Source organism: Labrus mixtus, chromosome 5 (assembly GCF_963584025.1).
Source record: "Labrus mixtus chromosome 5, fLabMix1.1, whole genome shotgun sequence".
Taxonomy (NCBI): Eukaryota; Metazoa; Chordata; class Actinopteri; order Labriformes; family Labridae; genus Labrus; species Labrus mixtus.
In genome coordinates this window covers 20,081,340-20,108,764 of record NC_083616.1, presented here as the reverse complement: position 1 = coordinate 20,108,764, position 27,425 = coordinate 20,081,340, and the positions used below count along the sequence as shown (strand labels likewise).

Genomic DNA, 27,425 nt, shown 5'->3' with positions numbered 1-27,425 from the left:
TTCACTTGAGTAGCCTAATGTGAAGATTTATGACCGGAGGGGGGGGGGGGGGGGCGTCTATTCTATGTGTCTATTCATCCCATCTTTTCTATCCTATCCTCCTATTTCTGTCCCATTCATTTCATTATTGCACACGCTTTCGTTTTTTTTTGCTGGGAGCTGACAAGAAGCCTGGCTCAGTGTGTGTGTGTGTGTGTGTGTGCGTGTGTGTAAGTAATAAAGCGAGGGGGGCGGAGTTAGTGGTGATGCTGCTGCTGCTGGTTGTGGTTGTGGTGCTTGTGGACGAGGGTTGTCTGTTAGCTGGCTTGGATGTATTGACTCGCGTTTCTGCTCCATCTCCTTGATTAAACCGGCAGCCTGAAGGGGAGTCGCAGCGGAGTGTGGAGCAGCAGTCAGACGGAGGAATGAGAGCGGACCTAGACTTGGCACCTCCACCATGCAGCCGACGACCACCACCACCACCACCACCAGCCGTCCAGTTTCTACAATTACATGAGCCGATGAACGCCAGTTTGTCTGTGTCTTGCAGACGGGCAGCAGAAGTGAGCAGTCCCGGAGATGAACACATAGGCCAACGCCTCGCTGCAGCTACATACAGGGAATGAAAACGCTCCCAAGATGGTCCGCATCGCCAAGGCCCTCGGTTTGGTTATTCTGTGCGTCGCTGTGCTCATACTGTCGCTCATCAGCTATGTGTCCCTTAGGAAAGACAGCCTCTTCACCTCCTCTAAATACTACATGGGAGGACCGAGGATAATGTTTCATGCAGGATTTCGGTGAGTAATATTTCTTCACAGCAGAATTTGGGCAGAGCTATTTTTGAAGCGAACAAGTGACGTAGTAAATATAAACACAGTCAGGTGTCAGGCCTCGACTGCAAGATTCAAACAGCATCTTCCACTCAATTGAGGGGCAAATTCCTTCCTAGCGTTCAAACGGTGAGCTGTCCTAGGTGCTGATGCTGTTTTCCTGGGCTTGAACTCAAAACAGTGGTGGGCCAATGCTTTTTGGCCTAACCTACCGCCACTACCCTGTTGATGAATTCACCTATCCCATCATTGATTCCCATTATGTTCCAATTGCAGGAATAAAAGTAGATTTTTAAATAATTTTAAATAACCATTTGAACAGTTTACCCATCACTTAAAGCTATCTTTTGCAACGATGTATCTATTTCTTTTGGCAAACAAATTGAACAAATGACACTTTAGTTAACATTTTAATGGCAGGCTCGACTACCTTGAGATAATTCAACTATCTATTGCTTTTTACTGTTTGAACATGTTGTGGAAAGCAATTCTCCAATGAGAATGTTTGAGTTGTTTATGAAACAGATTGAAATGAATAACGATGCCATCAATAATTAAGTCCCAATGCAATACAAAACAATGAATAACACAACAATTAATCAATAAAACAGGAAGACATAAAAAATAAAAGAGTAGCAGCTAAATCAATGGTGAAAAAATGAGATAAGAATGAACTAAAACAACACAGATATAACATATAAATTAAAAGATGATCTTTTGATCGAGATTAATTCTTTAACAGTGATTCAATTCAACTCAATTCAAAAAACTTTATTTGTCCCCGGGGGGCAATTCAAAGGCACACAGAGCAGTAAATTAACAACAGTGCAAGTAGATGAAATATTTTAACCTAAATATAAAGTGTCAATTTAAATACAACTTAAAGCTTAAACTTAACTTAAAAATATAAAATATAAAAAGAGTAAATATAAGTGGACAGTGATCGGACTATCAGATGTAAACAGATGTAAACAGATGTGATTTTAAAGAAGATACTGTTGTTTTTAGTTTGAGATCATTTTACAGCAGAGAGGCAAGAGACTAGATGAAACGTTATATTTTATGGTTGTTGTTGTTGTTGACAGGTCTCAGTTTGCCATGAACTTCCTGGACCCCTCCTTCATCCCATTAACCAATGCCCTGAATGAAGAGCTTCAAGGAAAACCATACAAATGGAAGTTCAACAAGACAGCTTTTTATCAGCAGAGGTAAGAGATTTTGTTGTGGAAGAGACTCAAGAAGAGACGCATGGCTTGTGAATCGAGGATCTGTTTTATTTCTGTTAGAGCAGTTCTCATATACCACCTTCGACATCATTTTTTGGGCAATTAGATCATTGAACATTTACATAACAGACACGTATTGTTTCACCAGATGTTCTTGGTCATCTACCAGGTTGAGGTGATCTGGCATTGTGTATTTCCTTAGAGCAGGGGTCTCCAACAGGTAGCCCGGGGGCAGGTATTCAGTAGTTTTCAGTAGCTCGCCTCTCGGTTGACCGACTGTGTAAAAAAAAAAAAAAAAAAAATTAACAACAATAAATGCACCTCTTCCAACTATTCATATATTTGGCCCATAAAAACAAGTGTAAAGTAGTAATGTTTTCTCGGACATTGATGTGAATTTTCAGCAACATAGCTTACTATGTGGCACAATAAGAAGTGTAAAATGTTCATGTTTTTTTCTTGAACCTTGATGTGAATTTAAGATTATTGCAGCAGCTTGATCCAGCTGTTGTGTGCTATGCAAGCGATTTGATGCAAGTAGCTCCTAGCCACTTTCATTTTTTCAATGTAGCTCTCAGATGAAGAAATGTTGGGGACCCCTGTTCTAGAGATTGTTGTTTTGTACAAGATGGATACAGATCCTAGAAAGGTTTGGCATGGGTATGTATCTTGGGAAAGATTTGTGCGTGTGTGTGTGTGTGTTTGTGTGTATGTGTGTACGTGTGTGTACGTGCCAAATCAAGTTCTTATTACGTAACTGAATGAAGGTCAGATAAACACTGCCAATTTCCAACAATTTTAACAATCAGATTTTTCTGCTTTGTAAAGGATTTTGAACATCCAAGACTCAGTCATCCTGCTGGAAAACATGTGGCAGGGTTTGCTTAAGCTGAAATCCACGGAGCAAAGTGGCTGTGTTGTTTAAGGATATTTATCATTTTATAAACAGTTACATGTTGGACACTGTTACTGTAAGAAAGTAGATTTCCTTGTTTGTTAAAGAGCCTCAGCATTTTCACAACAACAGTGGTGGAGGAAATATTAAATTCCTAGACTTAGGAAAACGCTGAGTATGATGGGTGGAACTTGATTCTCCATGTACTTGGCATAACAAGAGTTTCCTTTCATCCAAAATGTGCATTTTGTTCTTACGTTTGTCATTTGATAACTATTTCCATATTCATTGGCAATGTCCCAAATTACTCAGAATGCTTTTTTAAATCCCCAGAAAATGGATCTAAATCTTTCACACTCAGTGGTTGGTAAAATTGTATCGTTAAAAGTCTTCATATAAGGGCTGCCACTATCAGTTATATTAATTATGTAACTTATCATTTTAAAAGTGCCTTTTTCCTTGTGTCCTGAGAGAACCTCGGGCTGTCATATGTTTGCATTTGTGGTTAAATATATACATCAAAGTGGTCACTGAATATTTTCTGAGGATCAACAAATCAAATATTCTTTAATCTTTTCAAACTCAGGAAAAAACAACTGCTCAGTAATTGCTATTGCAGTCATTGCGTCACGCACCATGTTTTGTGGCTGCATCACATGTTTACATAATCATGCAGTTGTCCTTTTAAACTGGAGCCATTGCAATTTTTGGGGCGCATACTGTATATTATAAACGTACATCTCAATGTGCTGTGTGTAACAAGTGATTGTCTTCTTTCAGGAAAGATATCTTCAACTACATCGACATTCCCAAAAACTTCTCCCTCACAAAGAATAGTGTACGTGTGGGCCAGCTGATGCACTTTGACTACTCCAGCCACAAATATGTCTTCTCGATCAGCAACAACTTCAAATCCCTGCTCCCGGATACCTCTCCCATCCGCAACAAGCATTACAGCATATGCTCTGTGGTGGGAAACAGTGGCATCCTGACAGGTAGCCACTGCGGCCCAGAGATCGACCAGGCCGACTTTGTCTTCCGCTGCAACTTTGCCCCCACCGATGTCTACTCAAAGGATGTGGGAAAGAAGACCAACCTGACCACCTTCAACCCCAGCATCCTGGAGAGGTACTACAATAACCTCTTGACCATTCAAGACAGGAATAACTTCTTCCTCAACCTGAAGAAGCTGGAGGGAGCCATCCTGTGGATCCCTGCCTTCTTCCTTCATACCTCAGCCACAGTAACCAGGACCCTGGTGGACTTCTTTGTGGAGCACAAGGGCCAACTGAAGGTCGAACTGGCCTGGCCTGGAAACATCATGCATGATGTCAACAAGTAAGACAGTGTTTCCGATGGTTAAGACTCAGGTGAATGAATGAGAGAATGACTGCTGATTATGATCAGGGCTGCAATGTTTGGTGGTTTTTCTTTTTGGTAAGGGTTCAACAATTAACTTTCAAAGGGTGGATACAAATTGACTTTAAAAAACCTTCAATTGACCAATTTAAGGCCAACAAGACTTAAATGCAAAGACATTGGACTGACTATCAACATTATTGACTATATGATACCTAATCATGCTTTTTTTGGCTCAAGGGAAGGAGAAAACAAGCTGTTAAAACACTATTGATATATTGTTACTTTTTAAGACTTACTTTTTTTACATTTTCCACATCTAGTAGATACAGAGTAAAGTAAGCATTCACTTTGAGATGTGTCTCTTGACAGTCGATGACTATAAGTCCAATATTCCTCTCCCTCTAGCTCTGATTTGGTCTCCACCAACCAAAGACTTATGTCAAAACAGAGCAGTGGCTTTTGGTGGACTTGTTTCCTAAGTACATCTGAAATTCTCAATATTTGACTTTGAAATTGTGTATAATATTGTTCAAAACAATAAAACCATAATCACCCACATAAAAGAATAGACCAGAAAGGGAGCATGAAATGGAAAGTGGTGTCACGGTTGGATAGATTGCTGTGGGATTAATATCGGTATTCTGACTAAGATTTTTAACTTTATAGTGCAATAAAGTGTGAAAACGATACAAGTGCAAGACGATGCAACACAAAACATTGTGTTGAATGGCAGTGAATATAATTGCAAAATAATCAGACATATTGTAGGCGGAAAATAAACAAAAAAAATCAAAGACAAAACAAAACAAAATGAAAAAGAAAAGTTTGTCTGTTTCTGAATGTGTTGGTGAGTATGTTCATGTTGCAGATTGAAAGGTAATTAGTGAAGGGTTTGGGTAATGTATAGGTGTGGGTTTAGGGGCTGCAGTAGGAGTTTCAGACTGGAGCTCCACTGCCACTACTGATATGTGGGTAAACCAGAGGGAGAGGCTGAGGAGCTTAATGGGATGATGCATTTCTGTTCTTGGATGCAGTTGATGAATATCTTGTCTTTCTCCCTCACAGATACTGGAAAACTAAAAACCTCTCCCCTAAACGCCTCAGCACTGGAATCCTCATGTACACTCTGGCCTCTGCCATGTGCGACGAGATCCACCTCTACGGCTTCTGGCCCTTTGGCTGGGACCCCAACACGGGAAAGGATCTGCCTTACCACTACTACGACAAGAAAGGGACCAAATTCACCACCAAGTGGCAGGAGACCCATCAGCTGCCCACCGAGTTCAAGCTGCTCTACAAGCTGCACCGGGAAGGCGTGATCAGACTCAGCCTGACGCACTGCTCTTAGGCACACAATGAGTGCTGGATGGTTGAAGAGGTGACTCCAAAGATGGTGACCCAGATCCGTCAGCTCAGCTTACACTTTTGTTGTGGCCCACAGTGCATGATTAGAGTTAAGTCAGTTTTTGACACCCACATTTCACAAACATGCACTCACATCACACTGTAATGCCACATGAAGATGTCAGGCTCACTCGGGATGTAAATCACAGCGTTGTTACTCATCCAGTATGTTGTTGTCTTCAGTACCACAATTAGGACTTTTATGCTGCTCAGTTGCTTCCATTGATCTCCTTTGCATGGCTGATGGCTGATGGCCGTGGCTAAACAGCTCGATCTTAACAAACGTCTGTTTTAACTGCAGGGGATTCTGCTGTGGAAACGCCAGCAGTGAAATCTTCAAGTTCTGTTTGACATGGTGTTGATTGATTAATCGCCTTTTACAACAGTATACTGATTCTGTACACTGAAATCACTGCCTAATCTCAGGGAAGGAGTTAGATCAGTGTTTTTTTGTAATCAGATTTAATGCCTCAAGAGAGGTGTAGTTTCTGTTTTCAGGCCTTTCCCCCCAAGAGGTGTGCCACAAGCTGCACTACTCTGGAAGATGGTATGTGTTTACAAGATTGTGCTCTATATAAATATAAATATACTTGTGTGTCTTTTACTCTCTGTAGACAGTCGTGACAGACTGTCCACTTCAAATTTTGCTGAAAGTTTTTGGAATAATAATCAACATTCCAACAATAAGCCATAAATTCATGGACAAATGGGGTGTGTTGTGCTAACATGCTGGACTCCTGAGAGTAGTATCAGCCTACATTAGGTTCTGAGACTATAACACGAGATATCTGCAAAAAAGAGACTACGTCTATGGTCACGCCAGCGACTTCATTAATGTCACAATGCCGAATTAGCAAGCAATGCATGGAAAAAACAATAATGCTGTTTACAAACTCTAACAGCTCTTCCTAAATTGTTTTCAGTTCATTAGACTTGTTGAACCCTCTGGATTAAATATATTTAGTCTACTGTATGTTTAAGAAAGGATTTTTAACTTGTAACCCACGTTGCTGTACCCTATATGTATCCAGGAAGCTGGAAATCATACATTTCCTTGCTCTTCTTCAACATAGGGAAAAATTGACATTTTATTTTTTAAATGAAAATTTACAAAGAGATCCTGTAGTTGTATCTTTGTAAATCCTTGAAGTTTTTTAGAAGTAACTTTTGATTTGATAAAGTCACTGCCCCCCCAAGAAAAAGGAACCTTTAAAAACAATTATCCTTATAAACTTTGTATTGTTTAAACAAACAAGAAGTAAGATGTTATACGGACTTTTTAAGGTTTTTGTAGTTGCACTCCCGTTATCTTTGGACAGGGCCTGTAGCTGTTTTTTTCAAAAGTTGTTTTCAAAGTTTAGTCTTAACAGCTAACAAGCTATGACTCCGACAAACTCTCACAAGCAGGGGCGTGTACCCAAGGTGCCAACCCAAAATCCAAATCTACGATTGGCTATGTGTCTAATCAGAGGCGGAACTTAAGTACAAATCAACTATTCTGGCTGTTTCCACATGCTAATGTTAGTACTTTTAGTTGTGTATATTTATTTTACTCTTTCCATGAACATTTCCAAAGTTTTTAAATTGAGAAACTTATATATAAATGTGGTTTCATATTAACTTTAGAATTACACACGTAAGCATTGTTTGAATTTGTAAACAGCTGCAACTGAAGGGTTTTGTGACCTACAATGAGGCGTTAGCGTGGCTACAAACATCAGGAAATAACATTTGGACACAGTTTCTTCAAAAAGTGAATACCAACAACTATTCCGAGTTTTGCCACTATCTTAATTACAAAAATAATGAATTAGAATTGTGATATTTATAAATGAGCTTTTCTTGGTAGAGAAAAAGCTATTTATTTGCCATGTATCTATATCAATTTCAATATTTATGACCTAAAACAGAGTAATGAATGAACGTTATATGACATATTGCATCTTGTATAAAGAGCATGATCCATTTTAATGGCATAGCATGTGAGGCACTAACAAATCTTTTGAGCTAGTTTTTTACAACCTTTTTGATGATTGTTTGATGGAAAAATTTAGTTATTTGCTTTTCTTTATTTTCCTGGTGGTTTTTTCCTTAAGAGTATCGCCAGTGTCTTTGTATGAGATGTTTGAAGACTAAAAAATGAACTTCTATATTTCACGTGGGACCAAACCTCTGCAGATAAACTAAATATCAACAGCATTATTTTTTTTGTAAAAGTAGGTCATCTTTGGAGTTTAATTATGCCAGACTGAAGCCAAGAGGTGGATATGGCGTTCAGGACTGGGCCCAAACACTGAAAGCTGGCCACATGACCATCTCATGACCATGCAACATGTGCTCCTTGTTGCAAATTCTGGCTGAGACCAAGCTTTAATACACAGAGCAATGCAGTCATTTACACTTTCCAGATGTAGTGTGTGCTTTCGTGCTCACTCAGAATTACTGTGGCAGGCATTTCCTTGCTACCCTTTCCTCACACAAAGAAATTATTCTTTGTCTGTCTCCCCCGGCAACTCTGAAAATTTATTTTTTTTGTCCCCTTAGGCAACACTGAACATTTTTTGACAACTAACTTTTGTCTCGTCTGTAACTCAGTCACCACGACAGCCATGAAAACACATATCTGATTGAAGTCTGAAAATCTAATCTTTAGGCAATTTTTTTTATTGGTCATTGATGTGTATGGATAATTTCTGTAGTCTCTTCATTAGGAATGTTTTGTATGTACACCAAAGACCATTTGTTTAAAAGGAGAAAGAAATGTTACTTAAGCTTCATACAGATTTTTTTTTTTGGGGGGGGGGATTTGTGACCCTGTATGTTTACTAACAAGTATAAGTAGAAGAAGTGTAGTATCCTCTTTTTGGTGTCGAGTTTCATGTTGATCACTTTTTGTGGCACACAAATCATTCAAATGGTTTGCTTTTTTGACTGCAGCCAAAGTATTGTTGTGAAACTTATTTGTGACTCCATGAATGTCCTCCTAGGGATTGACTTGTCTGAATAATCTGCTGATGTGTGCTGGAAATTCTCCAATAGGCATCTTTTAATTTTTTTAAGCAATCTGTAGAATGTGTGTAAAACAATAATGATACTAACAAAGTCTGTGAGGATTGTAATTCCAGTAAGAACAACAGTAAAGCTTTTTTGTGCATTACATTTAAATGACAAAACTGTGACATTCACAACTTAACCATAAAGTGTTTTTATTCCAAATGCAGCACCATACATGAGACGTTCCGACAGCCCTTTAACATTCTTGTAATTGTGTTCGATCTGCATGGCAACTATGTTCCATAATGCATAAAAAAGCTTGGCTGCTTATGTACATATCGTATAAAAGTCATAAATCATTCAAGGGACTTTGCTATCTTGGTTGTTCTAACAAAACCGATCATACATATAGGAAATGTAACCATGTCTTCAATGTTTTTTGAGTATACTTTACGATAAATATATGTTATGTGCCTGCATATTCCTTCCATCAATGCCTAATGTGTCAAATAAAACAGTATTTTTCTCTGATTTGACCCATTTGATGATAACTGATTATTTTTGGCTAAAAACAACAACTCTTATTGACTTCAAAACATCACAGTTTTTACAACGATACCTATATTCAGGTACTATATACAGTCTTCAAAGTTTTGAAGTGTTTTCTCTCTCTTTTTCCACACTCAACAATGCACAGGCTGTGAATAAATAACATTACAGACAGTAAATACCAACAGTAATTGGGCCAGATTATTTAAGTATAGGATATAGTGGATATAGGTTATTTATCTCCTGGCACCTCAGTCAAACTCCAGAGCAGAGTAACATTTTAAAAACCCAATGCTAATTTGGGCTTCAGGTGATGAAATTAGCAGGCGCACCTTCTCCTGGCAGGTGCCTCCTGCACTTCATGGCTAGTGGCAGGGCTACCGTTAGGTTCAGCGCTTGGGCCCCCATAACTGCTCTGCTCCATCCTCTTCATCACCATGTCCAGCAGTGTGGTCACAGCCTGTTCCACATTAACACCTGTCACCGCACTCGTCTCGAAGTAAGGAATGCTGACGAGAATAGAGAGAGAAGAATAGTTTGAGGAGAGCGGGCTGTTGTTGGGATTGACCACTAAATTAGTTAACTTCCTTTTCCTTTACTGCTTTTACTACTTTAAACCTTTCTCTCATTTGTCATGTGACTCTCAGTGATTACACATTTTTTTTGTTTGATTTTTTATATATATCAAGAAGTATAGCCAATTGGTATTTAATTGTTAATAAATAACACAAAAAAAACAGAAGTTTGTGAAATACAAAGGTATTTTCTACTTTAATCTTCCCACCCCTTAGGAGTCCTTGACCCAAAGGCTGGAAACCACTGTGTGCTGACTGAAATGATAAAGGATGAAGAGAAAGTGGAGAAAGGTTGAAAACGAATCACTAGCACCATCCTGTGGTACAGAAGCAAAGTGGCATCCCAGCAAACCTCGTGCTTGATTATCTCCTGGATGTTGACCAAATTCTTGTGATATAAAATCATTCAAAATATAAAGTTACATTTGAAAATGTCCAAGATAAATTGTTCAACAGACTACAGTGAAAAAGTCTAGACCATTAAGACAACATAATCGACATGAAAAGCAGCAGTAATACATTAAAACCAACCAAACCGGGATGCAAACAATTACTATTTGAGTATTGATTAAGGTGTTTTTCAGTTTTATACTATAATAAAATACACTGTGAATTATGGGATCAGCTTGATTTTGAAAAGTAAATCATCTGATCACTAACTTGAGTTGTATTTTTTTTTGATAACATATGACAAAAGTCCTTCAAACTGTCTATCAAAAAAGTATTGCCTTGTAAAAAAAGTGAATCAGTCTGTTGGACAAAGAAATAATTATGTAAAAATGTAAATGAAGACATAAGGATGTCCAATCTTGTTTGCTCGTTGGTGGCCGCCTCCTATTTGAATTTTATTCATGTTTTAAAAAATATAAAGTTCAATTACATGTTTCTCAGTTTACATCAACACTAAAGGAAATGTAGCCTACTTGAAGTTCTGGGTTACGTAGATAGTTATTGAGATTAGCATTGATTGTAGCATCTCCCTCACATCACACAGTCTCTCACACCTTCTAGTAAACCTGAATCTGTAACTTACAGACACCAGTACATGTGCAAATCCTCACCCGTATCTGTCTGCCAGATCTCTGGCCTGTCTGGCGTGAACATCCCTCACATCTCGTAGGTCAGCCTTTGTGCCCACCAGCACAATGTCTGGACTATCACAGTACGCATTGGCCTGGAGCTGACCTGAACCAACACAGAGGAAGTTACTTCAAACCGTGAAACTCATTCAGTCAAGGTGATCACACACTTTAAAAAAGGAACCTCTTAATCTTGGTGCTTGTGGTAATGGGAGAGGAAACATTGATCTATGAGAGCATTGATCTGAAGAGGAGCGTGCTGCTGAGATGACACATACTCATCCAGTTCCTGACGTTGAGGAAACTTTGCTGATTGGTCAAGTCAAACATCAGCAGGAAGCCCATGGCGTCTCTAAAGAAAGCTGTAGTGAGACTGCGGAACCTAAAAAAAAACAGAATGAAAACATTTTAATGCAGTAACAATCTCCTGTGTTTTTGATTTTCAGCAATGCTCAGCATGTTTGGATGGATTAGCATGATATTTTGAAAAGACATTCACAGTCCCCTGAGGTCCCACTAACTTTGGGGATCCCTCATCTTCTCTAGCATTACTGGCAGAATGATACTTTAAACTTTGACTTTAATATCAATACAACTATTGCAAATATAGACACACATTTTAACACAGCACCCCAACATTATAACAACCAGAATAATGGCTAGTGTTTATTGCTACTTAACACATTTTAGAATACTAACACACTGAAGTAAGATCTATTTGCAACAAACTCAGGCTTACATGGGTGCTAGCATAACTGTAGCTTGTGTGTGTGTTTTTGTGTTAATACCCTTATTATGTTATTATAGTTAGTTTTTATTAAAAAAAACAGAAAAAAAGTTAATCCTGACCAATAAATCCCGTGCTTTAGCCTATTTATTCTTGGTCTCCCAAGGTTTGAATGTGTTGCAGGAATTGAGTAACATTGTTTTCTTAAGAAAGTAAACGTACACTTATTGTAACAGGAATACTTCACGCCATCAGAGAATGAAATAGAATAACTTCACTGTCAAGCTGGAGCACCACATCTTGAACTCCATTGCACTGGGGCTTTCAATGATAATAAATATGAATATGTTGTAAATATGACCTGTGTTTACCTCTCTTGTCCTGCTGTGTCCCAAAGCTGAAGGTGGACTTTGAAGTTCTTCTCAGTCGTCCCATCAACACCTGTCCCTGTGTACATCTGAAACAAACCATCAAGCATGATATGATGATGATCTACCTATCTTCTACACCATCAAAGCAGAATTTAAAGCCTTAAATGTGACCACCTGATTATCACTTACCACTCTCTTTTCCCTGAAGTCAATGCCCACTGTGGTTGTAAACTTGCGGTTGAATTTATGGTCTGTGTACCTGTAGAGGAAGGTGGTCTTTCCCACCCCCGAGTCCCCCAGAGACAGCAGCTTGATCAGATAGTCATAATCCCAGTCAGCCATTGTGGAGCTGAGTGCTCAACCTGCCACAGAGGTGAACTCACAGTAAAAAAAAACTGGATTTCTGGATGGCTCATGTATCACAAGAGTTTAGAGGAAGCAAAAAAAAACTAGTAAAGAAAGGTGAATTAGGTCCTGCTAAGCAGCAGTTTTCAGTCTGAGGTGCAGGCTTTGCGGGACGTCATAACTCCCCACTCATTAGGCCCTGATCAGAGAGGGACTAGCACATGACTGGAACTGGCTTCCACATGAGCAGTCAAGAGTTTCATCAGACTTTGCTGAGCGAAAAAACAGCCTGTTTGGCAGACAGAACTCCTTTTATTGACTGCAAGGACTGTGGGCAGGCAGCTGAATACTGCATGACGCCACTCAGGTCACTGCAATGTTTCGGTTACACTTACAGCTGGGGATGGGTAGGCCAATAAAAACAGCATGGAAAATCAGATTTGGTTATGAACGCAATGGTTGAGAAGCCAGAAGAAAACAAGTACCACTTACATTCCTTTGAGCAGTCTAAACATCTTTTTCTGCTGGTTACAGGTTTAAGTAAAAAAAAAAGTCATGCAGCTCAGATTCTAGCATCACAGCAGTGACAGGACATGAGATACTACAATCAAATCTGGGCTCATTTCCCTTGTGCATGATTAACTGTATTGAATTCTCTGCTGTCAGCACATTGACAAGATGCTGAGTAATTCACCCTCTAACCTGCAGCGATCTCTAAGTATTAAACATTTAAAAAAACCTTTCCATGGGGAAAAACACCATCAATCCGCTATTTGTTGATTTACACAGACAAAAGAAAAGTTTCTAAAAATGACAACAAAAACAAAACACCTTACCAGTTTATCTGCAGGAAGTGCCAACGTCCATTCAGAGGTTGCCCAACTTCTCCTGATTAAATAAAATAATCACTATCATGATGTGATGGCCCATCCTGAGCCTTTCCCTCCTTACATGTGATCCAGGGAGGAGTTTCTCTCTAGCAAGAACCAAGCGGGGCTGTGCTTACAGACCTTGTGTTTTCTGGTATTTCTCATGAAAGGGGGAAAAAAAAAAAAAGGCTCTTTAAAACTGGATTGTATCCCCCCGCCGACGAATAATGTGTGCCTCTGTGGATTTGTGTGGAAATCATCCAACCAGGCAACATTCTCCACTTCTTGGGGCTCAGAGAAATAATCCTGCTTCTCTAAACAATCTGAAAACAACATGGAAACAATGAACCTAAAGACTTTATTTAGGTCTGCTTAAGATTGTGGAATTTGTTTCGCCCAATTTACTCCCTTTCTCAACGTATAAAAGGGGAGACACAAAAAAGGTCACATCAGGTAATTGGTGTATTCATAGAAAGACTCTCAAAGCATCATAAAATAGAGCACTTTTAAACAAACGTGTTCTTTATTCCAAAAAGGAACCTGACACCAACAAAGAGTGGACAAAAAAACAGAAAAGCAAACTCCAAAAGTGAACTTTTTGTTTCTGTAGAACATCAGGTGTCATGAAAATGATCTGAATAAGATCTTATGTAATAAAACAATACAAAGGATATGTCATCTTTTAAAATGAGACGAATAAATCTATTTGAATTGCTTTATTTTAAAGGTTGATCAAAATGATTATTAAAAGATTACCAAACAAATATATGATCAATATATTCATGAAAAACGCCATGGTAACTTATGAATGTATCAGTAATGTAGAGACTTTATGGATTTATTTAACAGATATGTGTAAAAAGAATCCTGTTTTAAATATTCAGTTACACATCAATTAAAAGAGTTAAAGTCATTTTAATGACACCCTCAGTCCTTCATTCTTTTGCAGCATCATTATTTAATTTATTTTGCAGCATCATTTTCTGATTTTGATAAACTATCCTCAAACAGTCTTAAGCAGAAGACTTATTTAATAGCTTGATTTTCTCTCGTTCACTTCCTTTGTGTATCACATGACAACAACATTTTCCTTGAGGTAACTAATAACAAAATAAAACGCCTAACTGGGTTTGAAATACTTGAAGAGATTGTTAGTCTGACTGCCTTTTCCTGCAGCTTTTCTGTCTTTTGTCATTAAGCTCCTTCCAGGTTTCCTGGATGAAGGATCCTTCAGGAGCGGCTTCTGTTGCTTCCATTCAGCCATCAGCTCGGCCTGAACATCCGGAGGTAGCTCAGAAAACACCTTAGGGTCCACATTTCCTGGGAACTCGCAGTCAGAAGACCGGGAGAATGATAGCCTCCCCTCTTCCATGACGTTTTCTCCTGGAAATAAGCTCTGGCCTGCAGCACTTTGGTGTTTTACAGTTGTTAAGTTACATGGATCCACAGTCTCTTTTTTGTCCTTAATATTTCGGGCGCCTGTAAATAAAAGTGAAGTCTTGTTTTCTCTTGTGTGGGAGACTTCAGCTTCTGTGGCTGAGCTTGTTGAAGTGTTGACGAGAGCGTTTGTGTAGACAGGAGACAAAAGCTCCTTCTGGATGTCCTCAGGGAGAAGCCTGAACACTTCGGGGTCAACATTTGGGGGCAATCGCTGTGTCGTCTCGTTATTTGTTTCACCGCAGTCTGACCTGGCCGTGCTGCAGAACACTTTTTGAGGAGGAGGAGGAGGAGGAGGAGGGCCTTCTTCAGCAACAACAGTAGAGCTCTGTTTTCTTTTAAAGCCATGTAAAGCTGCCCCAGGGCTACGAGGGCTTTTTGTGAGCTTGGTCTTCTGTGAGGTTTGTTGAGTAATGAACTGATGATCCGTGCAGAGACTCTCCCCAGTTTGAGAGGAATCATCCTGCTGGAGGAGCAAAAAAAATTCCTTCAGGAAATCCAGCACTAACACACTACTTCTTAGAAAGGAAGATGACGTGGATATTACAAAACTGCATTTATGGAAGAAAGATGGCTGAAAGGTATCTTCAGTATAAAGAAGAATGGAGCAACTTGTGTTTAACCTTTACCGACTTGAATATATAACACATGAAGGTTACGCTGTTATGAGATAATAACAACGTCATGAAAAAATGAAAGTATGAATAAGTTGAGGTTAGGATGATCGAAGTGGTCATGAAAAGACATTTAAACATGACGTTACTGTACTACCTGGCTTTGTGAAGAGATGCTTTGTGTTTTCCTGGGAGACGTGCTGTGTGTGAAGAAAGATGCTATGGAGCCCTTCCCGCTGGCGGCTGCCTCTCTGGTCTGCAGGTTACTGAAGCAAACATTTAGGAGGGTGAGGTGGAAGGCCGTGCTGCTTTCCACCATCTTATGGAAGAGCTTCAAGGCCAGCGAGAGCAGCTGGACCACAGCATCATCGCAGCAGCCTACAAAAACAAAAGAGACAGAGGTGCTTAAATGGCAGTTTTGGACGGCTGGAAATGGAGACGATTCAATTTATCCTATTTGACCACATTTTTAGAGAGACTGTTAAAAAAATGTAAAAAAGTTACATACCAATAAAGATTCCATTTTAGACTTTCTATTTGAACACAGCCAGTATAAGAGGTAAAGGGTTTCATTACCAAAGCCTTTCTGTATATGATACATCTGAACTTTCAGATATGACCTGGACAGGGGCGGCTGTAGTTAAGTGGTTAGTGTGCACGCACACTCCATGTACAGAGGCTATAGTCCCTCAAAGCGGGCAGTCTGAATCCGACCTGTGGCTCCTTCCCTCATTTCATTCCTCGCTCTCTCTCACCTCGATTTCTGACTCTATCTACTGTCCTGTCTCTGAATAAATTTATAAATAGCCAAAAAAAAACAACAACATATGACCTGGATGACTGAGAATTGTCACAGATTTTTGTCACAGGTTTTGACTGACACACCCTTAAAAATGATTTCACAGTGACATGTTTTCTTGTTCCTAGACCAGAAACACAAATAAAGCAATTCAATATTTCATCCTGAGCTGATGCAGGTTGGACACAGAGTGTCAGACTTGGCTCACAAACTTACCAGAGCAGATCTTCTGTCCGATGTGGTTTGGGATTGGACACTGCCGACTCTCTCGACTGAACCACTTGTTGGTCGCTGAGTATTTGCGAATGGTGAGCCTAAAGGTTTGAGGCTGCCTGCCATCTTTGTGCATCCTGCGCAGACAGTGAAGGTTTAATTCAGTGATTGAGTAAAAAAACACCACAAGGAGAAAGGTTCTTAAATAACTGGGTAAGTAGTCACCTCTCTACAAGACTGCTCAGAAGTTCTTGTATCTTTTCCAAAACCTCTTTGGTTGATGACATTTTCTTGAAGGAGTCTTCGTCACTGAGAGACTGAAACACACAGAGGATGATAATTAGGGGAAAATATTTTACATGTAACATTTCAGATGTTCCAGATCTTATATAGCTTTTGATCAACACAATACATGTGTTTTTTTGCATGTTACCTAAATTATGACTTATTGTTAGGAGGACACATACTCATCTTCTGTCATAAAACTGTAGTAATGAAGTGGATTATCTGGGAATTATCCAGAGTAATAACACCACTGGTTCTGAATAGAAAGATTGATTTGAATGTTCTAAATATAAATTTAAATACTGTAGCCTAATGTAAATGTATTCACTACCAATGCATTTGTCAAATATCACAGAAAGAAATCGCGTATAACATCTAAATGTCCAGTCACCAGCGGGGAGAATCTAGAGCATTTTCATATAATGTGTTTTTTTCTCTTTTTCGGTATTCCGGGTGTAACGACCTTTGGAATGAAACTCAAGAGAAAAGGTCGCCCCATGTTTAGTTGGAAGTCCAAATTAAATAAACAGTCCAAACATTTTGGATATATTAATATACAGTGTAAATTCCTATTATTTCATAATTTTCTGTAATATTTTACATTTTTTTACACAATGGACATTATGTTTGCGAGTAAAAATAAACATATATTTGCCAAGGGGCACCTACAGCCTCTACAGTGAGCTACTTGTGGGCTTAAAATGTTTTTCTTCTTCTTCCAAAAACAGTCCTCTTATATCTGTTTTTTGATTTACTTACGGGATAAGATAAGTTCCATACATGTTACTGCTGAAAATATTCTTGCTTCTAAGAAAAAATACTGAAAACTCTCTTTAGCAATCCAAATTCCACACAGACATAAAATGTAGTACAGAAGATCTAATGACATCTTGGATTGGTGCCTCACAGCTGATGATTTTCCATTGTTTGACTGTATAAACTATGAATCTGTGAACAACAGCTTTCTTATCTGCTTAGCAGAAATGTTTTAAAGGAGAATGAGACTATGACTTTACTAAAACCTTGTTCAATTTAGGGATATCCTTGCCTACCTGGGGGGCCCCAGTTGGGGTGACAGGTGAGTCATCAACGCCGAGAGACAGATTCTTTAACCGCTGAGCACTGGAGGCCCCAAACTCTTTCACCAAGTCACTCAACGGGAAGAGCTGCAGGTCTTTCACACTGACCAATCCCAGGGCTTGAAGTCTTTTAGCGGTTTGGTGACCCACCCCTAAAAATACAGAGAGGGACCAAATATGTATCAACAGATATACTAGATACGAGTGTCATATCCCTATACAAAGCTTTCAGATAAAAATACTGAACTATGGCTGAAACTTGGATTTTTTTCCGGTAGTTACACAAATGTATAATAATAAGAAGAGAATAGAAAATGACTGTTGTTCAAACTCAATCTCTACCTGTAATTATACACCTGTGATTATTTCTGTTTACAGCTACGAGATACAGAATGATCCAAGTGATGAATAAAGAGCTTTACATTTACTAAACCTCTTTACCTGGTACTTTACGAAGACCGCTTAGACTGCCCATGATGTCACTGATATTCTCTGGCAGGAGGGCGGTTTGCTGATTGGGTTTGAAAGTGCCTGACACCAGTTTGGCCAGTAGCTTATTTGTGGCGATACCAGCACAGCCAGTCAGTCCCAGTTTGCTGTGGACTGCTTCTCTCAACTCGGCTGCAATGTGTGAACCTAAAGCCAGCCTTGTATGATCACCAGCTTCCACATCAGCAGCTTAGCAGGAAAAAAAAACAAACATATATTCATCAAGGTTTTTGGTAACCTGAGATTCTACAAGAGAGTCTTAACCTTTGTTTTTTCATGTTCTGGGGAATTGAAAGTGCAATGCAAATGCTTCAGAAGTTTTAGCTTCTGTGTCTCTTTCACAACTCATATCCTGGTTTCCATTGACCAGATGTTCACACTTTAACGGCAGCTGCACAAATATGACTTACTTAAATGGTTGAAGACGTGCCCTTTGAATGAAATTGTATCAGTCCCTGGTGTCTGTGCGAGCCTATTCTCAACCATCGACGAGATATCCATGAAGTTTTCATCAAATCCAAGCCTCTCGACCAGTGGGCAGTAGGACATCAGCAGCTCTGTATGAAGGAAGAGAAGAAGGTAATATATGAAGAGAACAGAAACAGAAAATACACATGATGTCAGTTAAATTATACTTTCAGACAAGCGTGGGAAAGTAAAGCATGGACTGCTCTGTGAGCTATGCTTGAAATCTAGGATATTACTCTATTATGATTAATACAAAAGGGGGCACCCTTTTGTGATGTACTACTCCTGCCTACCGGTCATTTTGTAGGATATTTCTCGGTAATGTGTCAGATCTTCTCCTTTAACCAGCACCAGCTGAGGACATTTCTCCTTAGCAGCTGTCACAGACATCAGCTTGGTGACACCTTGCTCTCTTGCAACATAGTTACAGGTGACTATGATGTATTTCTGTTGGATACCTGGTGATATAAGAAACATCAACATCAAACCCGTTAGGAATCATTTTCTTTTTGTCCAGAAACAGAATCTGAGGGTGCACTTTTACTCTCCCGCCTTAAGAGTGAAGTAGTGAACTTACCTAAAGGGACTTCTCTTAGTGCTGGGTTTCTGATCATTTCCACCTGAGCATAGAAGCAATCTAGGTCAAAATGCAAAATAACTCTGTGTGCAGGTGTTGGTCCTAGGGTCTTCTGTAGGCTTGGACCTGAAACTGAGATTAATCTTGAAATATTTACCATCTGGCACGTGTGCATAGCTGACAGTCATGTCTTGTAAGAAAACAACTCAGACAGATACTCATACCAGAAGCAGGAGCGGGGCTGAGTGGGACTGAATCTACGAAACTGGTCTTCCACTCGTTTTCATCCTCCTCTATCTCATCCTCGCTAGTATCCATTTGTGTTTGTATATTTTTTGATAAAACAGATAAGGCAGCTGTGTCTGAGATTATGGAAGGTAAAAGTGCTCCTGAGAGTGAATATTTTCTTTCATGGTAGTCAGGTCCAGGTTTGTGCTGTAGTGCCATCTGCCGACATGGATGTATAACTGCGACACAACAGCGTCAATCAAGTGCTTAGGCAAAAAAAAATACTTTTTATTTTGGTGTAAATTGAGTTCTTTCCAAAAATGGAAACATAAATTTAGGGTAAATATTTATTTAATAAATAACATTTATGTCTCGCGCCATGAGCAGAGCCTATTTAAGGGGGACTGACGTCACGTTAATTTTAGTCAGAGCGCTCACCTGTCGGTCGACACTTAATTAAACTAGACGGTCTCTCGCGTCGTGAGAGGCGGCGTTTTGCAGATGTTTCCTTCGTCCGGTCTTTTTGGTGATATAAATTGTCCTTTCACTAAACGTGGGGTTTGTGAGCGGCCTCACTGTTTCTACAAACATGCAGAGATGCGGGACATGTTCGGTTCCTCCTTTAAATCCTCCATAGTTGACTTCACAGGTATTTAATGTATGCTGGCTCAGTGAGGTTGGCTTGACTATTTTGCGTATGCATTGTTTAGCTTGTTTTAATGTCACTGTACTTTGTTCGTTTCAAACAATGTGACGCTTCAGTTAATTAGTTTACATTGTTTTAAAACGTTACAGCTAATTGGTAAGACTTAAACTCTTCCTAAATGATGCATCTTCATGAAAGTTGTCCCAAACATTTAATGTTATACTCTTCGTTTAGCAGGTCATTGTTATAATGGGTTATGCCATGTTTAAATTAATTACTTTCATGGGTTCTTTTTGTCAGTGCTGGTTAGGGACACTAACATTTTTTTTATGGAATTGGATGAGTTTTTTTCAGTCAATTTAACTGAAAATACTTTATTCTTGTCTCAAGGGGAAATTTGCAATGTAAGAACACTAAAACGAAAGATTCATTCAGTTTCTTTAAAACAAATCAAAACACATTAGTTATCACTGAGCTACAGACAACTACACCAACACTTAGCACAGCTTACTTGTATTTGATCCATTTTCACCTTGGATTATTTCCCATATAAGAAGTTTATATAACTAAATCTATTTATTAATTTTCAACAGGAGTCCAAGATGGCTATCCATATGATGTCAGTGGTGCACCAATAAATGACCAAAAAGATGACTGCCTCCAGCAGCTGGCGAAGATCAACAAGGAGATTGAATCTGTTAGACATGAGGTCGAGCAGGAGCAACGACGATTGACCCACTACCAAACTGTACAGGTGGACAGCAGAAACTCGGTGCCTAGTGTCTCTGTTTCCAAGTACGAGACAACAGGCAAAAACATAGACAAAGGGCCATATTGTCTGTCTTCATGTACAAACTTAAGAAAGACCAACTCCCGAGCAAGGAAGTATGTAGTTGACAACTCCAAACCAAGGACTGATTTGGAGTATGACCCTCTGTCAAACTTTTCTGCTAACTTGCGGCCTTACAGCTCGTCAGAAAAGGAGCAAAAGGAGAAAGACGGAAAAGGTTTGAAAAGAGGAAGAAATGCTTGTCATTCCGACCGAAAGCAGACACTCAATTATCAGGCTCCACTCTCCCGATCGCCATCTCCAGATAGACACGATGACTCTTATGAAGACAGTGAACTGATCATTGACATTCCTCCCTTGCCTGACGGGGAGACGGGGAAATCTGAAAATTCTGTTTCTGAAAAATCCCTTGAGGATATAGTGGAGGAATTTCAGGAGGTTAAAGCGCCACTAATTTTACTTGATTCTCCACCGCTGCAAGTTTCAAAAATTGAGGCATTCGATGCTGCATCCAAACCTGCATTAAAGCTAAAAGATAGAGTTCACATTAACTGTGTTACTGAAAACAAAATCAATACTGAAAAAATTCTGTCTCATTCTTATGAGAACAAAGAATGTGAAAATGTGCTCGTAAATGGAAGTGGTTTTGACTTGACTAAATGTTTAGACGTCCTGGAAAGAGAGAGTCGTAAGAATACTCATTTTCATTCCACTGAAACACTTGTGGATAAAAGTCCTGAACCTGCAGATCCTCCTGCAACCACAGACAAGCAAGATCAAAACCAGAACAAACTGGTGGTTATAAAAAATAAAGTACCACAGTGTGAGCCGTCCCATAGTGTTGAGAACATGAATCCACTGCAGCCTTATAATTATCATTCAAAGAATTCCCTTTTTTATCAAGCTCCTGAGATTTACTCAGAAGAACAGAACAGGCACCATGCCAGTCAAGCCCAGACAACAGAGCCGCTTGCTCAGAACAGAGTTAGTGACCATTGGGCTTCAGCAAATATTTTACCAACACTGCGTCCACGCAGCCAGAAAACATCAAACAAAACACTCGGGCTGATGCAAGGTAAAACTTTGGATGATCATCCTCCACTTGAAAGATACGTGGATCCAGTACAACCAGCGTCAGGCAGCAGCAGTGCTCAGGCCGGGCACATTTCTTCAGAATCAATTGAGCAACCCTCAATGACGGCAGATGGTGAAGAAGTTATAATCATTGATTCCTGCTCTGATAACGAAGATGAGCTCAACTACTCAGAAATAGAGCTCTCAGACGATGACCCAATGGAGGAATGCTACAGGATCTTCATGGAAGCAAACGAGGATAATGGAAGTGAAGAGCACCCTGATGTTTCTGTAAGTACGCTGTACATCCCTTTATATCTAAGATAAAGAGCTCTCTGAGTGTTCACATTTTTTTCCCCCTGTCATTGTCACTTTCAGGTTAGAGATATGGATGTGGATAAGCCAATGTTAAATGTCAAACCACCAGCATTGGCGGGAAAGAAGAGGGTGGCTCATGAAGCCAAACATGTAGAGGTACAAGCCACTTTCATTTATGTAAACATGACAGCTAATCCTAAATCTGTATATTGGGAGGCACTCCTTTTTTATGAGCATTTCAAGGTTTTTTTTCAGTCTTAAAGATGTGCACTGGAGGTCTTTGTTCCACTCAAATATTTAAAGGCAAAATATTTTTTAAATGATTAATATAAAAAAGCATTGCCATGTAAAGTTAAGATGATTATCAAATTGATGAATATGTTGTATGCACCCATGTAGAAAATGTAAGAGCATTTTTCATAACTTAGATTTTTTGGTACCTTTAACAATATGGACAAATATAAGAACATCTATTCTTTTGCACTAGGCCACTAACCCCTTTATATTGCAGAAATGAGCAAACCTTTTTTTGATAATCTTGCAACTTTGAGCAGCCAGCAGCTAAGAGCAGACCTCAGCCTCAGGTGCTGGTTCCTTTGCGTGGGCCTGTGGTGTCGGGATTCGCCCCCCAGCCGTCCATCACTGCCAAGATCCAGCAGGTACAGCAGAGAGCCTCGATTCTGACTGCTTCGCTTAAAGGTGGTCAGGCTTTTGTTTCCTCTGCCTGTCAGAGGACATCAGAGACCCAGAGTACACCTTCTCCTTCCACTCAAACTCCTGAGAACTTACAGTCTGCTCCTGTCCAAAATGGTAAGTAATCTTTGGTTGTAGTCAACAAAATATATTTTGTTTTTTTTAGATGGCAAGATGTTTACATTAAGTCCAAATAAAAAAAAGTTATTTAAAATATTGGAAATGTATACATTAACATCTTAAAACAAATATATGGAAATCTATGGCCATTATTGTCTCATTAAAAGTTGAACCCTTTATTAATATATAACACTTATGTGCCATTATGTTAGTTTTCATATTTAAAGTATACATACATCTACATGCAGAAATCTTCAACTCTTCAAGTCAGTTTATTCTTGTGTATTTTTGTGTGTATATATACTGAATGCATCGCATCTGCATTGATTTGTTTTATCCCAAAGCTTACATAAACTACATACCTTTGGGAACAGCCATGATAAATGTCGGAAACAACCTGCAGTTGATCCTTCCTGAAGGCGCCTTCCCCCTGCCAGTGACTTCCAGTTCCAGCCAAGTTACTTCAGTGCTAACTCCGATCACTCAAGTGTATACAAACCCTGTAACGGTTAAACACACATATCTGCCACCTGGACTTAACCATGTGCATAGATACAGCACAACAGCACCTATGCTCATCCCTGCACAGGCACGCAAACCAACATTCAACTCCGCCTTTGCATTAGCACATTCAAGTCCTGCAGCTTCTGCTCCTAAAGCTGCTGTCCATTCCACTGTCAAGGTGAGATGCCAAAAGCTGGCTCTGTCTACACTAAATGTAATACAATTTTGGTTTTATTGTTTTTAATTTATTGATAATTAATTTATTTGTTCCAGCCAGTTCCTACTAAACGTAAACTGAAGCAGCAGTGTGGGGCCCCCAAAGACAAAGTGCCCCATGACATCAGACAACGTTATGTTAACATGTTTACAGAGGAGTTCCTCAAAACATCAGCCAATGTCAATGATGCATTTGAAAAGGTGAGGTGCCAATTGATGTAATCCTCACTGACAAACTTCCTGCTACTGATTTTCTTACATCGATATTTTTGATAGGCACTCGCTGAAGAGAAGACTTTGTATAATCGCAGTGTGAACAAAATCAAATATCTGAGTGTTGCAGTGAATGCTTTGAAGAGGCTGAAGAACCAAAGTGCTGCTGCTGCTAAAGGTGTGGACCTCGGGGAAAATCTGCACTGTTCTTTGTTAAATGTGCTAATAACAGTAAAGAATTAAGCTTTATTTTTTATCAGATCCAACTGTGGTCAGCACCCAAAGATGCAAAGGCAACATTCCACTTACCGTTGAGAAGTTTGAAGGAAATGGTAAGAAAATGTTTTTGTAGGTTATTGAAATACTTTGTCAGCTCTGAGTTTCATTCAATTATTTTTTTTCAGCAGATGATATGCCATTTTATGAGAGTTTAAAGGACTATCTTATGATGGAAGACAAGATGATTGAGAGCAACTATCCTGTCCACCACCCTGAGAAGCCAGGTTGTGCTGTTCTTTTTGCCGACCCCAAGAAAGTAAACACAGACCGTAAGTGGAAACAGAATGCAGCAGTGAAACAATGCTGTCCTTGTCACTAGAGGGCACACTTGACTTAGGTTGTGTACAATGACAGTTTCTTTTCTCAGCCCAGTTATATATGGTGATGTGCTTTTGCCTGTTTTTTGTTGGTTAAAGCCCTCAAGAGGATCTGCTGTCGATGTGGGGCTACATACTCTGTGAGCGAAACGGGCAAACACGTTCGTAAGGAGGAGTGTAATTACCACTATGGGAAAGGTGTCAAGAATAAAGGTAAGCATACTACATGGTTAAACTTCAGAAATAAAAAATAAACATCCCAAGTGTGCCAAAGTGCTAAAAGACTTCCTTCAGATCATTGTGTACTTTTCAAAAATACAAACAGTGCCAGGTGGAGTAGAAACCCGCTACAGCTGCTGTGAGGGAGTCATGGGAGCACCTGGATGTCAGGTGTTTAAGGTATGAAAATACATACTATTCCTCATCTATATTCTCTTAAGTCCTGCACAAATTTTAAAAGGTTATACTTGCATTTTTGTCATTTCTTAAACAGTTGCATGTCCATGATTCCCTCAGCCTGGATGGATTTGTGACAACCATCCCAAGAAAATCTTCAGACAGGAGCTGTCCTGGGGTCTATTCCTTGGATTGTGAAATGGTGATGTCAGCCTTCAAGAAAGTATCACCTTGTTGAGCAGAAACCCCCAACTATACCACAACCCTCTTGTTTTATTAGAGTCCATGATTAAAACTACGACCACAGAAACTCTGACTAGCACTTAATGAAAAGTACCACAGGAATACTATAGAGTCCATGATTAAAACTATGACCACAGAAACTCTGACTAGCACTTAATGAAAAGTACCACAGGAATACTATACCCGATAACAGACAATACTGCTTTCATAGAGGAACAGATATGAACACATCCTGCCTTACATATATATATATATATATATGGATGACCTTGACTAGCAATGAAGGGCCGTGCTGCATATTATAATACATTCTTGTCTTCATAGTGTTACACCATTCATGGTCTGGAGCTGTCCAGAGTGACTGTGGTGAACTCGAGTCTGGAAGTCATCTATGACACCTTCGTCAGACCTGATAATGAGGTCATCGACTATAACACCAGGTAATCGTATCTGATTCTTGAAAGCCTTTTTTCTACCTACTTTACTCTGCCTGAGTTCTGGTAACAACCCAAAACTGATAAATGGTTTTAGTGAAAGCTGTATCTGTGTATATTTGATCAGCTAAGTACTCTGTCAATAACCCATGTGACTATTTACTTATCAAGGTTTTCAGGTATCAGTGAGAATGATGTGACGGGTAACCACACCTCCCTCAGAGAGGTGCAGGAGGCCTTATTGAGCTTCATAAAAGCCGACACCATTCTGATTGGACATGGCATGGAAACAGACCTCTGTGCCCTGAAGGTGATTGCTTTCACCTTTTTCCCAATATTATTCTTTAAGTTATTATCGCAGGCCTCACTAAACTATGATTGAACGGCATGCACAGGAGGATCAGAACTAAGCTGCGAGTGTTTGCAAAAAGCAAAAAAAGGTTTGGAACAATAAGCCATTCCCTCTCAACATGGCAAACATAATCATCATCAGCAAAAAACCCCTTTCACCTTAAAAAGATGAGTATGTTAAGGTTGGTTTAAATGGTTAAATACTTGGTTTAAACTTGTTCTCCATCTATAGCTAACAACATTTTACAGATGAAAGTGGTGAAGTTGGACTTTTTTTTATTATTTTAATCACTTCTATTTCATATGCACAGAGAGAGTAGTCAAACTTGTGAAAAGTTCACAAAAAAGTAGAGATGGAATCTAAAACTAAAATAGGGGTACAGCAATGGATTACAGACGATTGAATGCAACATTGTTCAGCTGTTAACGGGTTTGGTGACTGGGAGGTTTTAGGTAATATAAGAAAAATCATCTTTAAATAATAGTACAGTGTGAAATTACACACCACAGAAATCGTGGTGAAATGTTTAAAGGGGATAATTAGTTTATAAAGCAGTTGACATGCCAATGTCTTCTTTTGCTTTTACCTCAATTGTATGACTATCAAGTTGCTTTTACTTTATCCATGGACCTACACCCATTAAGAAAGCCTTACCAGTAGATATCTCTCCATTTACTGTAGTTGCATCATGGGACAGTGGTGGACACATCAGTGGTCTTCCCCCACCGTCTGGGCCCCCCTCACAAGCTAACCCTCAACAATCTCACTGCTGAACATCTCAGGAGGATCATCCAACAGAGTGGTGGGTCAACATGGATAACTACAACCACCGAATAAATGTTTCACCGTCATTTCATCCGATGTCATTAAGTTTAAACTGCATTATAGATCAGAATAAAATATGTTTAATGCAGAAATAGATAATAATCAGACTGCTACATTTGAGCATGATCAATAATAGAATATTATGTGCAATACTGTTTTCAATGCATGTTGTGCCAGTGTGTACATGTCCCATAATATACCCTATCAATGTTTCTCCCAGTGTATGGCCATGACACTGCAGAAGATGCTGCTGCCTGCATGGAGCTTATGCTATGGAAGGTCAAAGAAGATGGAAAACTGAAAAAATGATTTAATAAAACATTCCTCTCCCCGCCCATAAATGGAATAAAACACAAGCTGTTGGAGCGTTTGAATGTCACATTTAGTTTTGTATTTCTCAGTTAACTTTATTGATGACATAAGAGGGCTGTTTTTTTCTTCTAGTTTCATTACATCACTGATAAATGTTAATACAGGATTTTGTTTGTTAAATTTGTATTTGCAGCCCATGTGTCTATATCTGTCATAATATGTGGTATAACTGTATTAAAAAAACCTGAAGAGGCTGTGATGTCATCAGTATTATCCAAATAAAAGAAATGACTGCACTC

At 39.3% G+C, this 27,425-nt stretch overlaps 4 protein-coding genes across 5 annotated transcripts; 2 read left to right on the top strand and 2 right to left on the bottom strand.

Annotated features, from left to right (window-relative positions):
- The first annotated feature begins 332 nt into the window (after positions 1–332).
- LOC132974400 (sia-alpha-2,3-Gal-beta-1,4-GlcNAc-R:alpha 2,8-sialyltransferase-like) lies at positions 333–9,226 on the top strand. Its single transcript, XM_061038448.1, has 4 exons — positions 333–776; positions 1,895–2,017; positions 3,711–4,268; positions 5,358–9,226. Exons 1-4 carry the CDS (start codon positions 619–621, stop codon positions 5,638–5,640), a joined length of 1,122 nt encoding a protein of 373 aa, XP_060894431.1. The 5' UTR covers positions 333–618; the 3' UTR covers positions 5,641–9,226.
- LOC132974401 (ras-related protein Rab-27B-like) lies at positions 8,886–13,368 on the bottom strand. Its single transcript, XM_061038449.1, has 6 exons — positions 13,173–13,368; positions 12,181–12,353; positions 11,992–12,077; positions 11,172–11,275; positions 10,876–10,999; positions 8,886–9,748 (listed from the first exon to the last, which is right to left on the bottom strand). Exons 2-6 carry the CDS (start codon positions 12,331–12,333, stop codon positions 9,559–9,561), a joined length of 657 nt encoding a protein of 218 aa, XP_060894432.1. The 5' UTR covers positions 12,334–12,353; positions 13,173–13,368; the 3' UTR covers positions 8,886–9,558.
- Positions 13,369–13,706: 338 nt separating this feature from the next.
- On the bottom strand, positions 13,707–19,589 carry poli (polymerase (DNA directed) iota). Its single transcript, XM_061038445.1, has 10 exons — positions 19,391–19,589; positions 19,167–19,298; positions 18,883–19,047; positions 18,532–18,678; positions 18,074–18,310; positions 17,606–17,784; positions 16,494–16,585; positions 16,272–16,405; positions 15,414–15,634; positions 13,707–15,108 (listed from the first exon to the last, which is right to left on the bottom strand). Exons 1-10 carry the CDS (start codon positions 19,482–19,484, stop codon positions 14,326–14,328), a joined length of 2,184 nt encoding a protein of 727 aa, XP_060894428.1. The 5' UTR covers positions 19,485–19,589; the 3' UTR covers positions 13,707–14,325.
- A 217-nt stretch (positions 19,590–19,806) lies between these two features.
- zgc:152968 (uncharacterized protein LOC564848 homolog) lies at positions 19,807–27,422 on the top strand. Of its 2 annotated transcripts, none has more exons than XM_061038444.1 (16): positions 19,807–20,043; positions 20,634–22,195; positions 22,283–22,378; positions 22,777–23,032; positions 23,380–23,717; positions 23,813–23,956; positions 24,032–24,146; positions 24,229–24,300; positions 24,376–24,516; positions 24,664–24,777; positions 24,890–24,963; positions 25,058–25,162; positions 25,528–25,643; positions 25,809–25,947; positions 26,671–26,791; positions 27,035–27,422. In XM_061038444.1, exons 1-16 carry the CDS (start codon positions 19,896–19,898, stop codon positions 27,121–27,123), a joined length of 3,630 nt encoding a protein of 1,209 aa, XP_060894427.1. In that variant the 5' UTR covers positions 19,807–19,895; the 3' UTR covers positions 27,124–27,422. The 2 variants fall into 2 exon arrangements, with proteins under 2 accessions (XP_060894427.1, XP_060894426.1); XM_061038443.1 differs by having other exon boundaries at positions 24,373–24,516.
- Positions 27,423–27,425: the final 3 nt, after the last annotated feature.

Excerpts from the sequence above, each read along its gene's own strand:
- LOC132974400 (XM_061038448.1), top strand. The coding sequence starts at position 619 with ATGGTCCGCATCGCCAAGGCCCTCGGTTTGGTTATTCTGTGCGTCGCT. Across the intron at positions 777-1,894 it reads ATGTTTCATGCAGGATTTCG|GTCTCAGTTTGCCATGAACT; the intron begins GTGAGTAATATT and ends TGTTGTTGACAG. Across the intron at positions 4,269-5,357 it reads ATCATGCATGATGTCAACAA|ATACTGGAAAACTAAAAACC; the intron begins GTAAGACAGTGT and ends TCTCCCTCACAG.
- LOC132974401 (XM_061038449.1), bottom strand. The coding sequence starts at position 12,333 with ATGGCTGACTGGGATTATGACTATCTGATCAAGCTGCTGTCTCTGGGG. Across the intron at positions 12,078-12,180 it reads ACTTCAGGGAAAAGAGAGTG|ATGTACACAGGGACAGGTGT; the intron begins GTAAGTGATAAT and ends GGTTTGTTTCAG. Across the intron at positions 9,749-10,875 it reads GATCTGGCAGACAGATACGG|CATTCCTTACTTCGAGACGA; the intron begins GTGAGGATTTGC and ends TATTCTCGTCAG.
- poli (XM_061038445.1), bottom strand. The coding sequence starts at position 19,484 with ATGGATACTAGCGAGGATGAGATAGAGGAGGATGAAAACGAGTGGAAG. Across the intron at positions 18,679-18,882 it reads AATATCCTACAAAATGACCG|AGCTGCTGATGTCCTACTGC; the intron begins GTAGGCAGGAGT and ends TCCTTCATACAG. Across the intron at positions 16,406-16,493 it reads CTGAGCAGTCTTGTAGAGAG|GATGCACAAAGATGGCAGGC; the intron begins GTGACTACTTAC and ends CTGTCTGCGCAG.
- zgc:152968 (XM_061038443.1), top strand. The coding sequence starts at position 19,896 with ATGTTTCCTTCGTCCGGTCTTTTTGGTGATATAAATTGTCCTTTCACT. Across the intron at positions 23,957-24,031 it reads TCAATGATGCATTTGAAAAG|GCACTCGCTGAAGAGAAGAC; the intron begins GTGAGGTGCCAA and ends TATTTTTGATAG. Across the intron at positions 25,948-26,670 it reads CAGACCTCTGTGCCCTGAAG|TTGCATCATGGGACAGTGGT; the intron begins GTGATTGCTTTC and ends CATTTACTGTAG.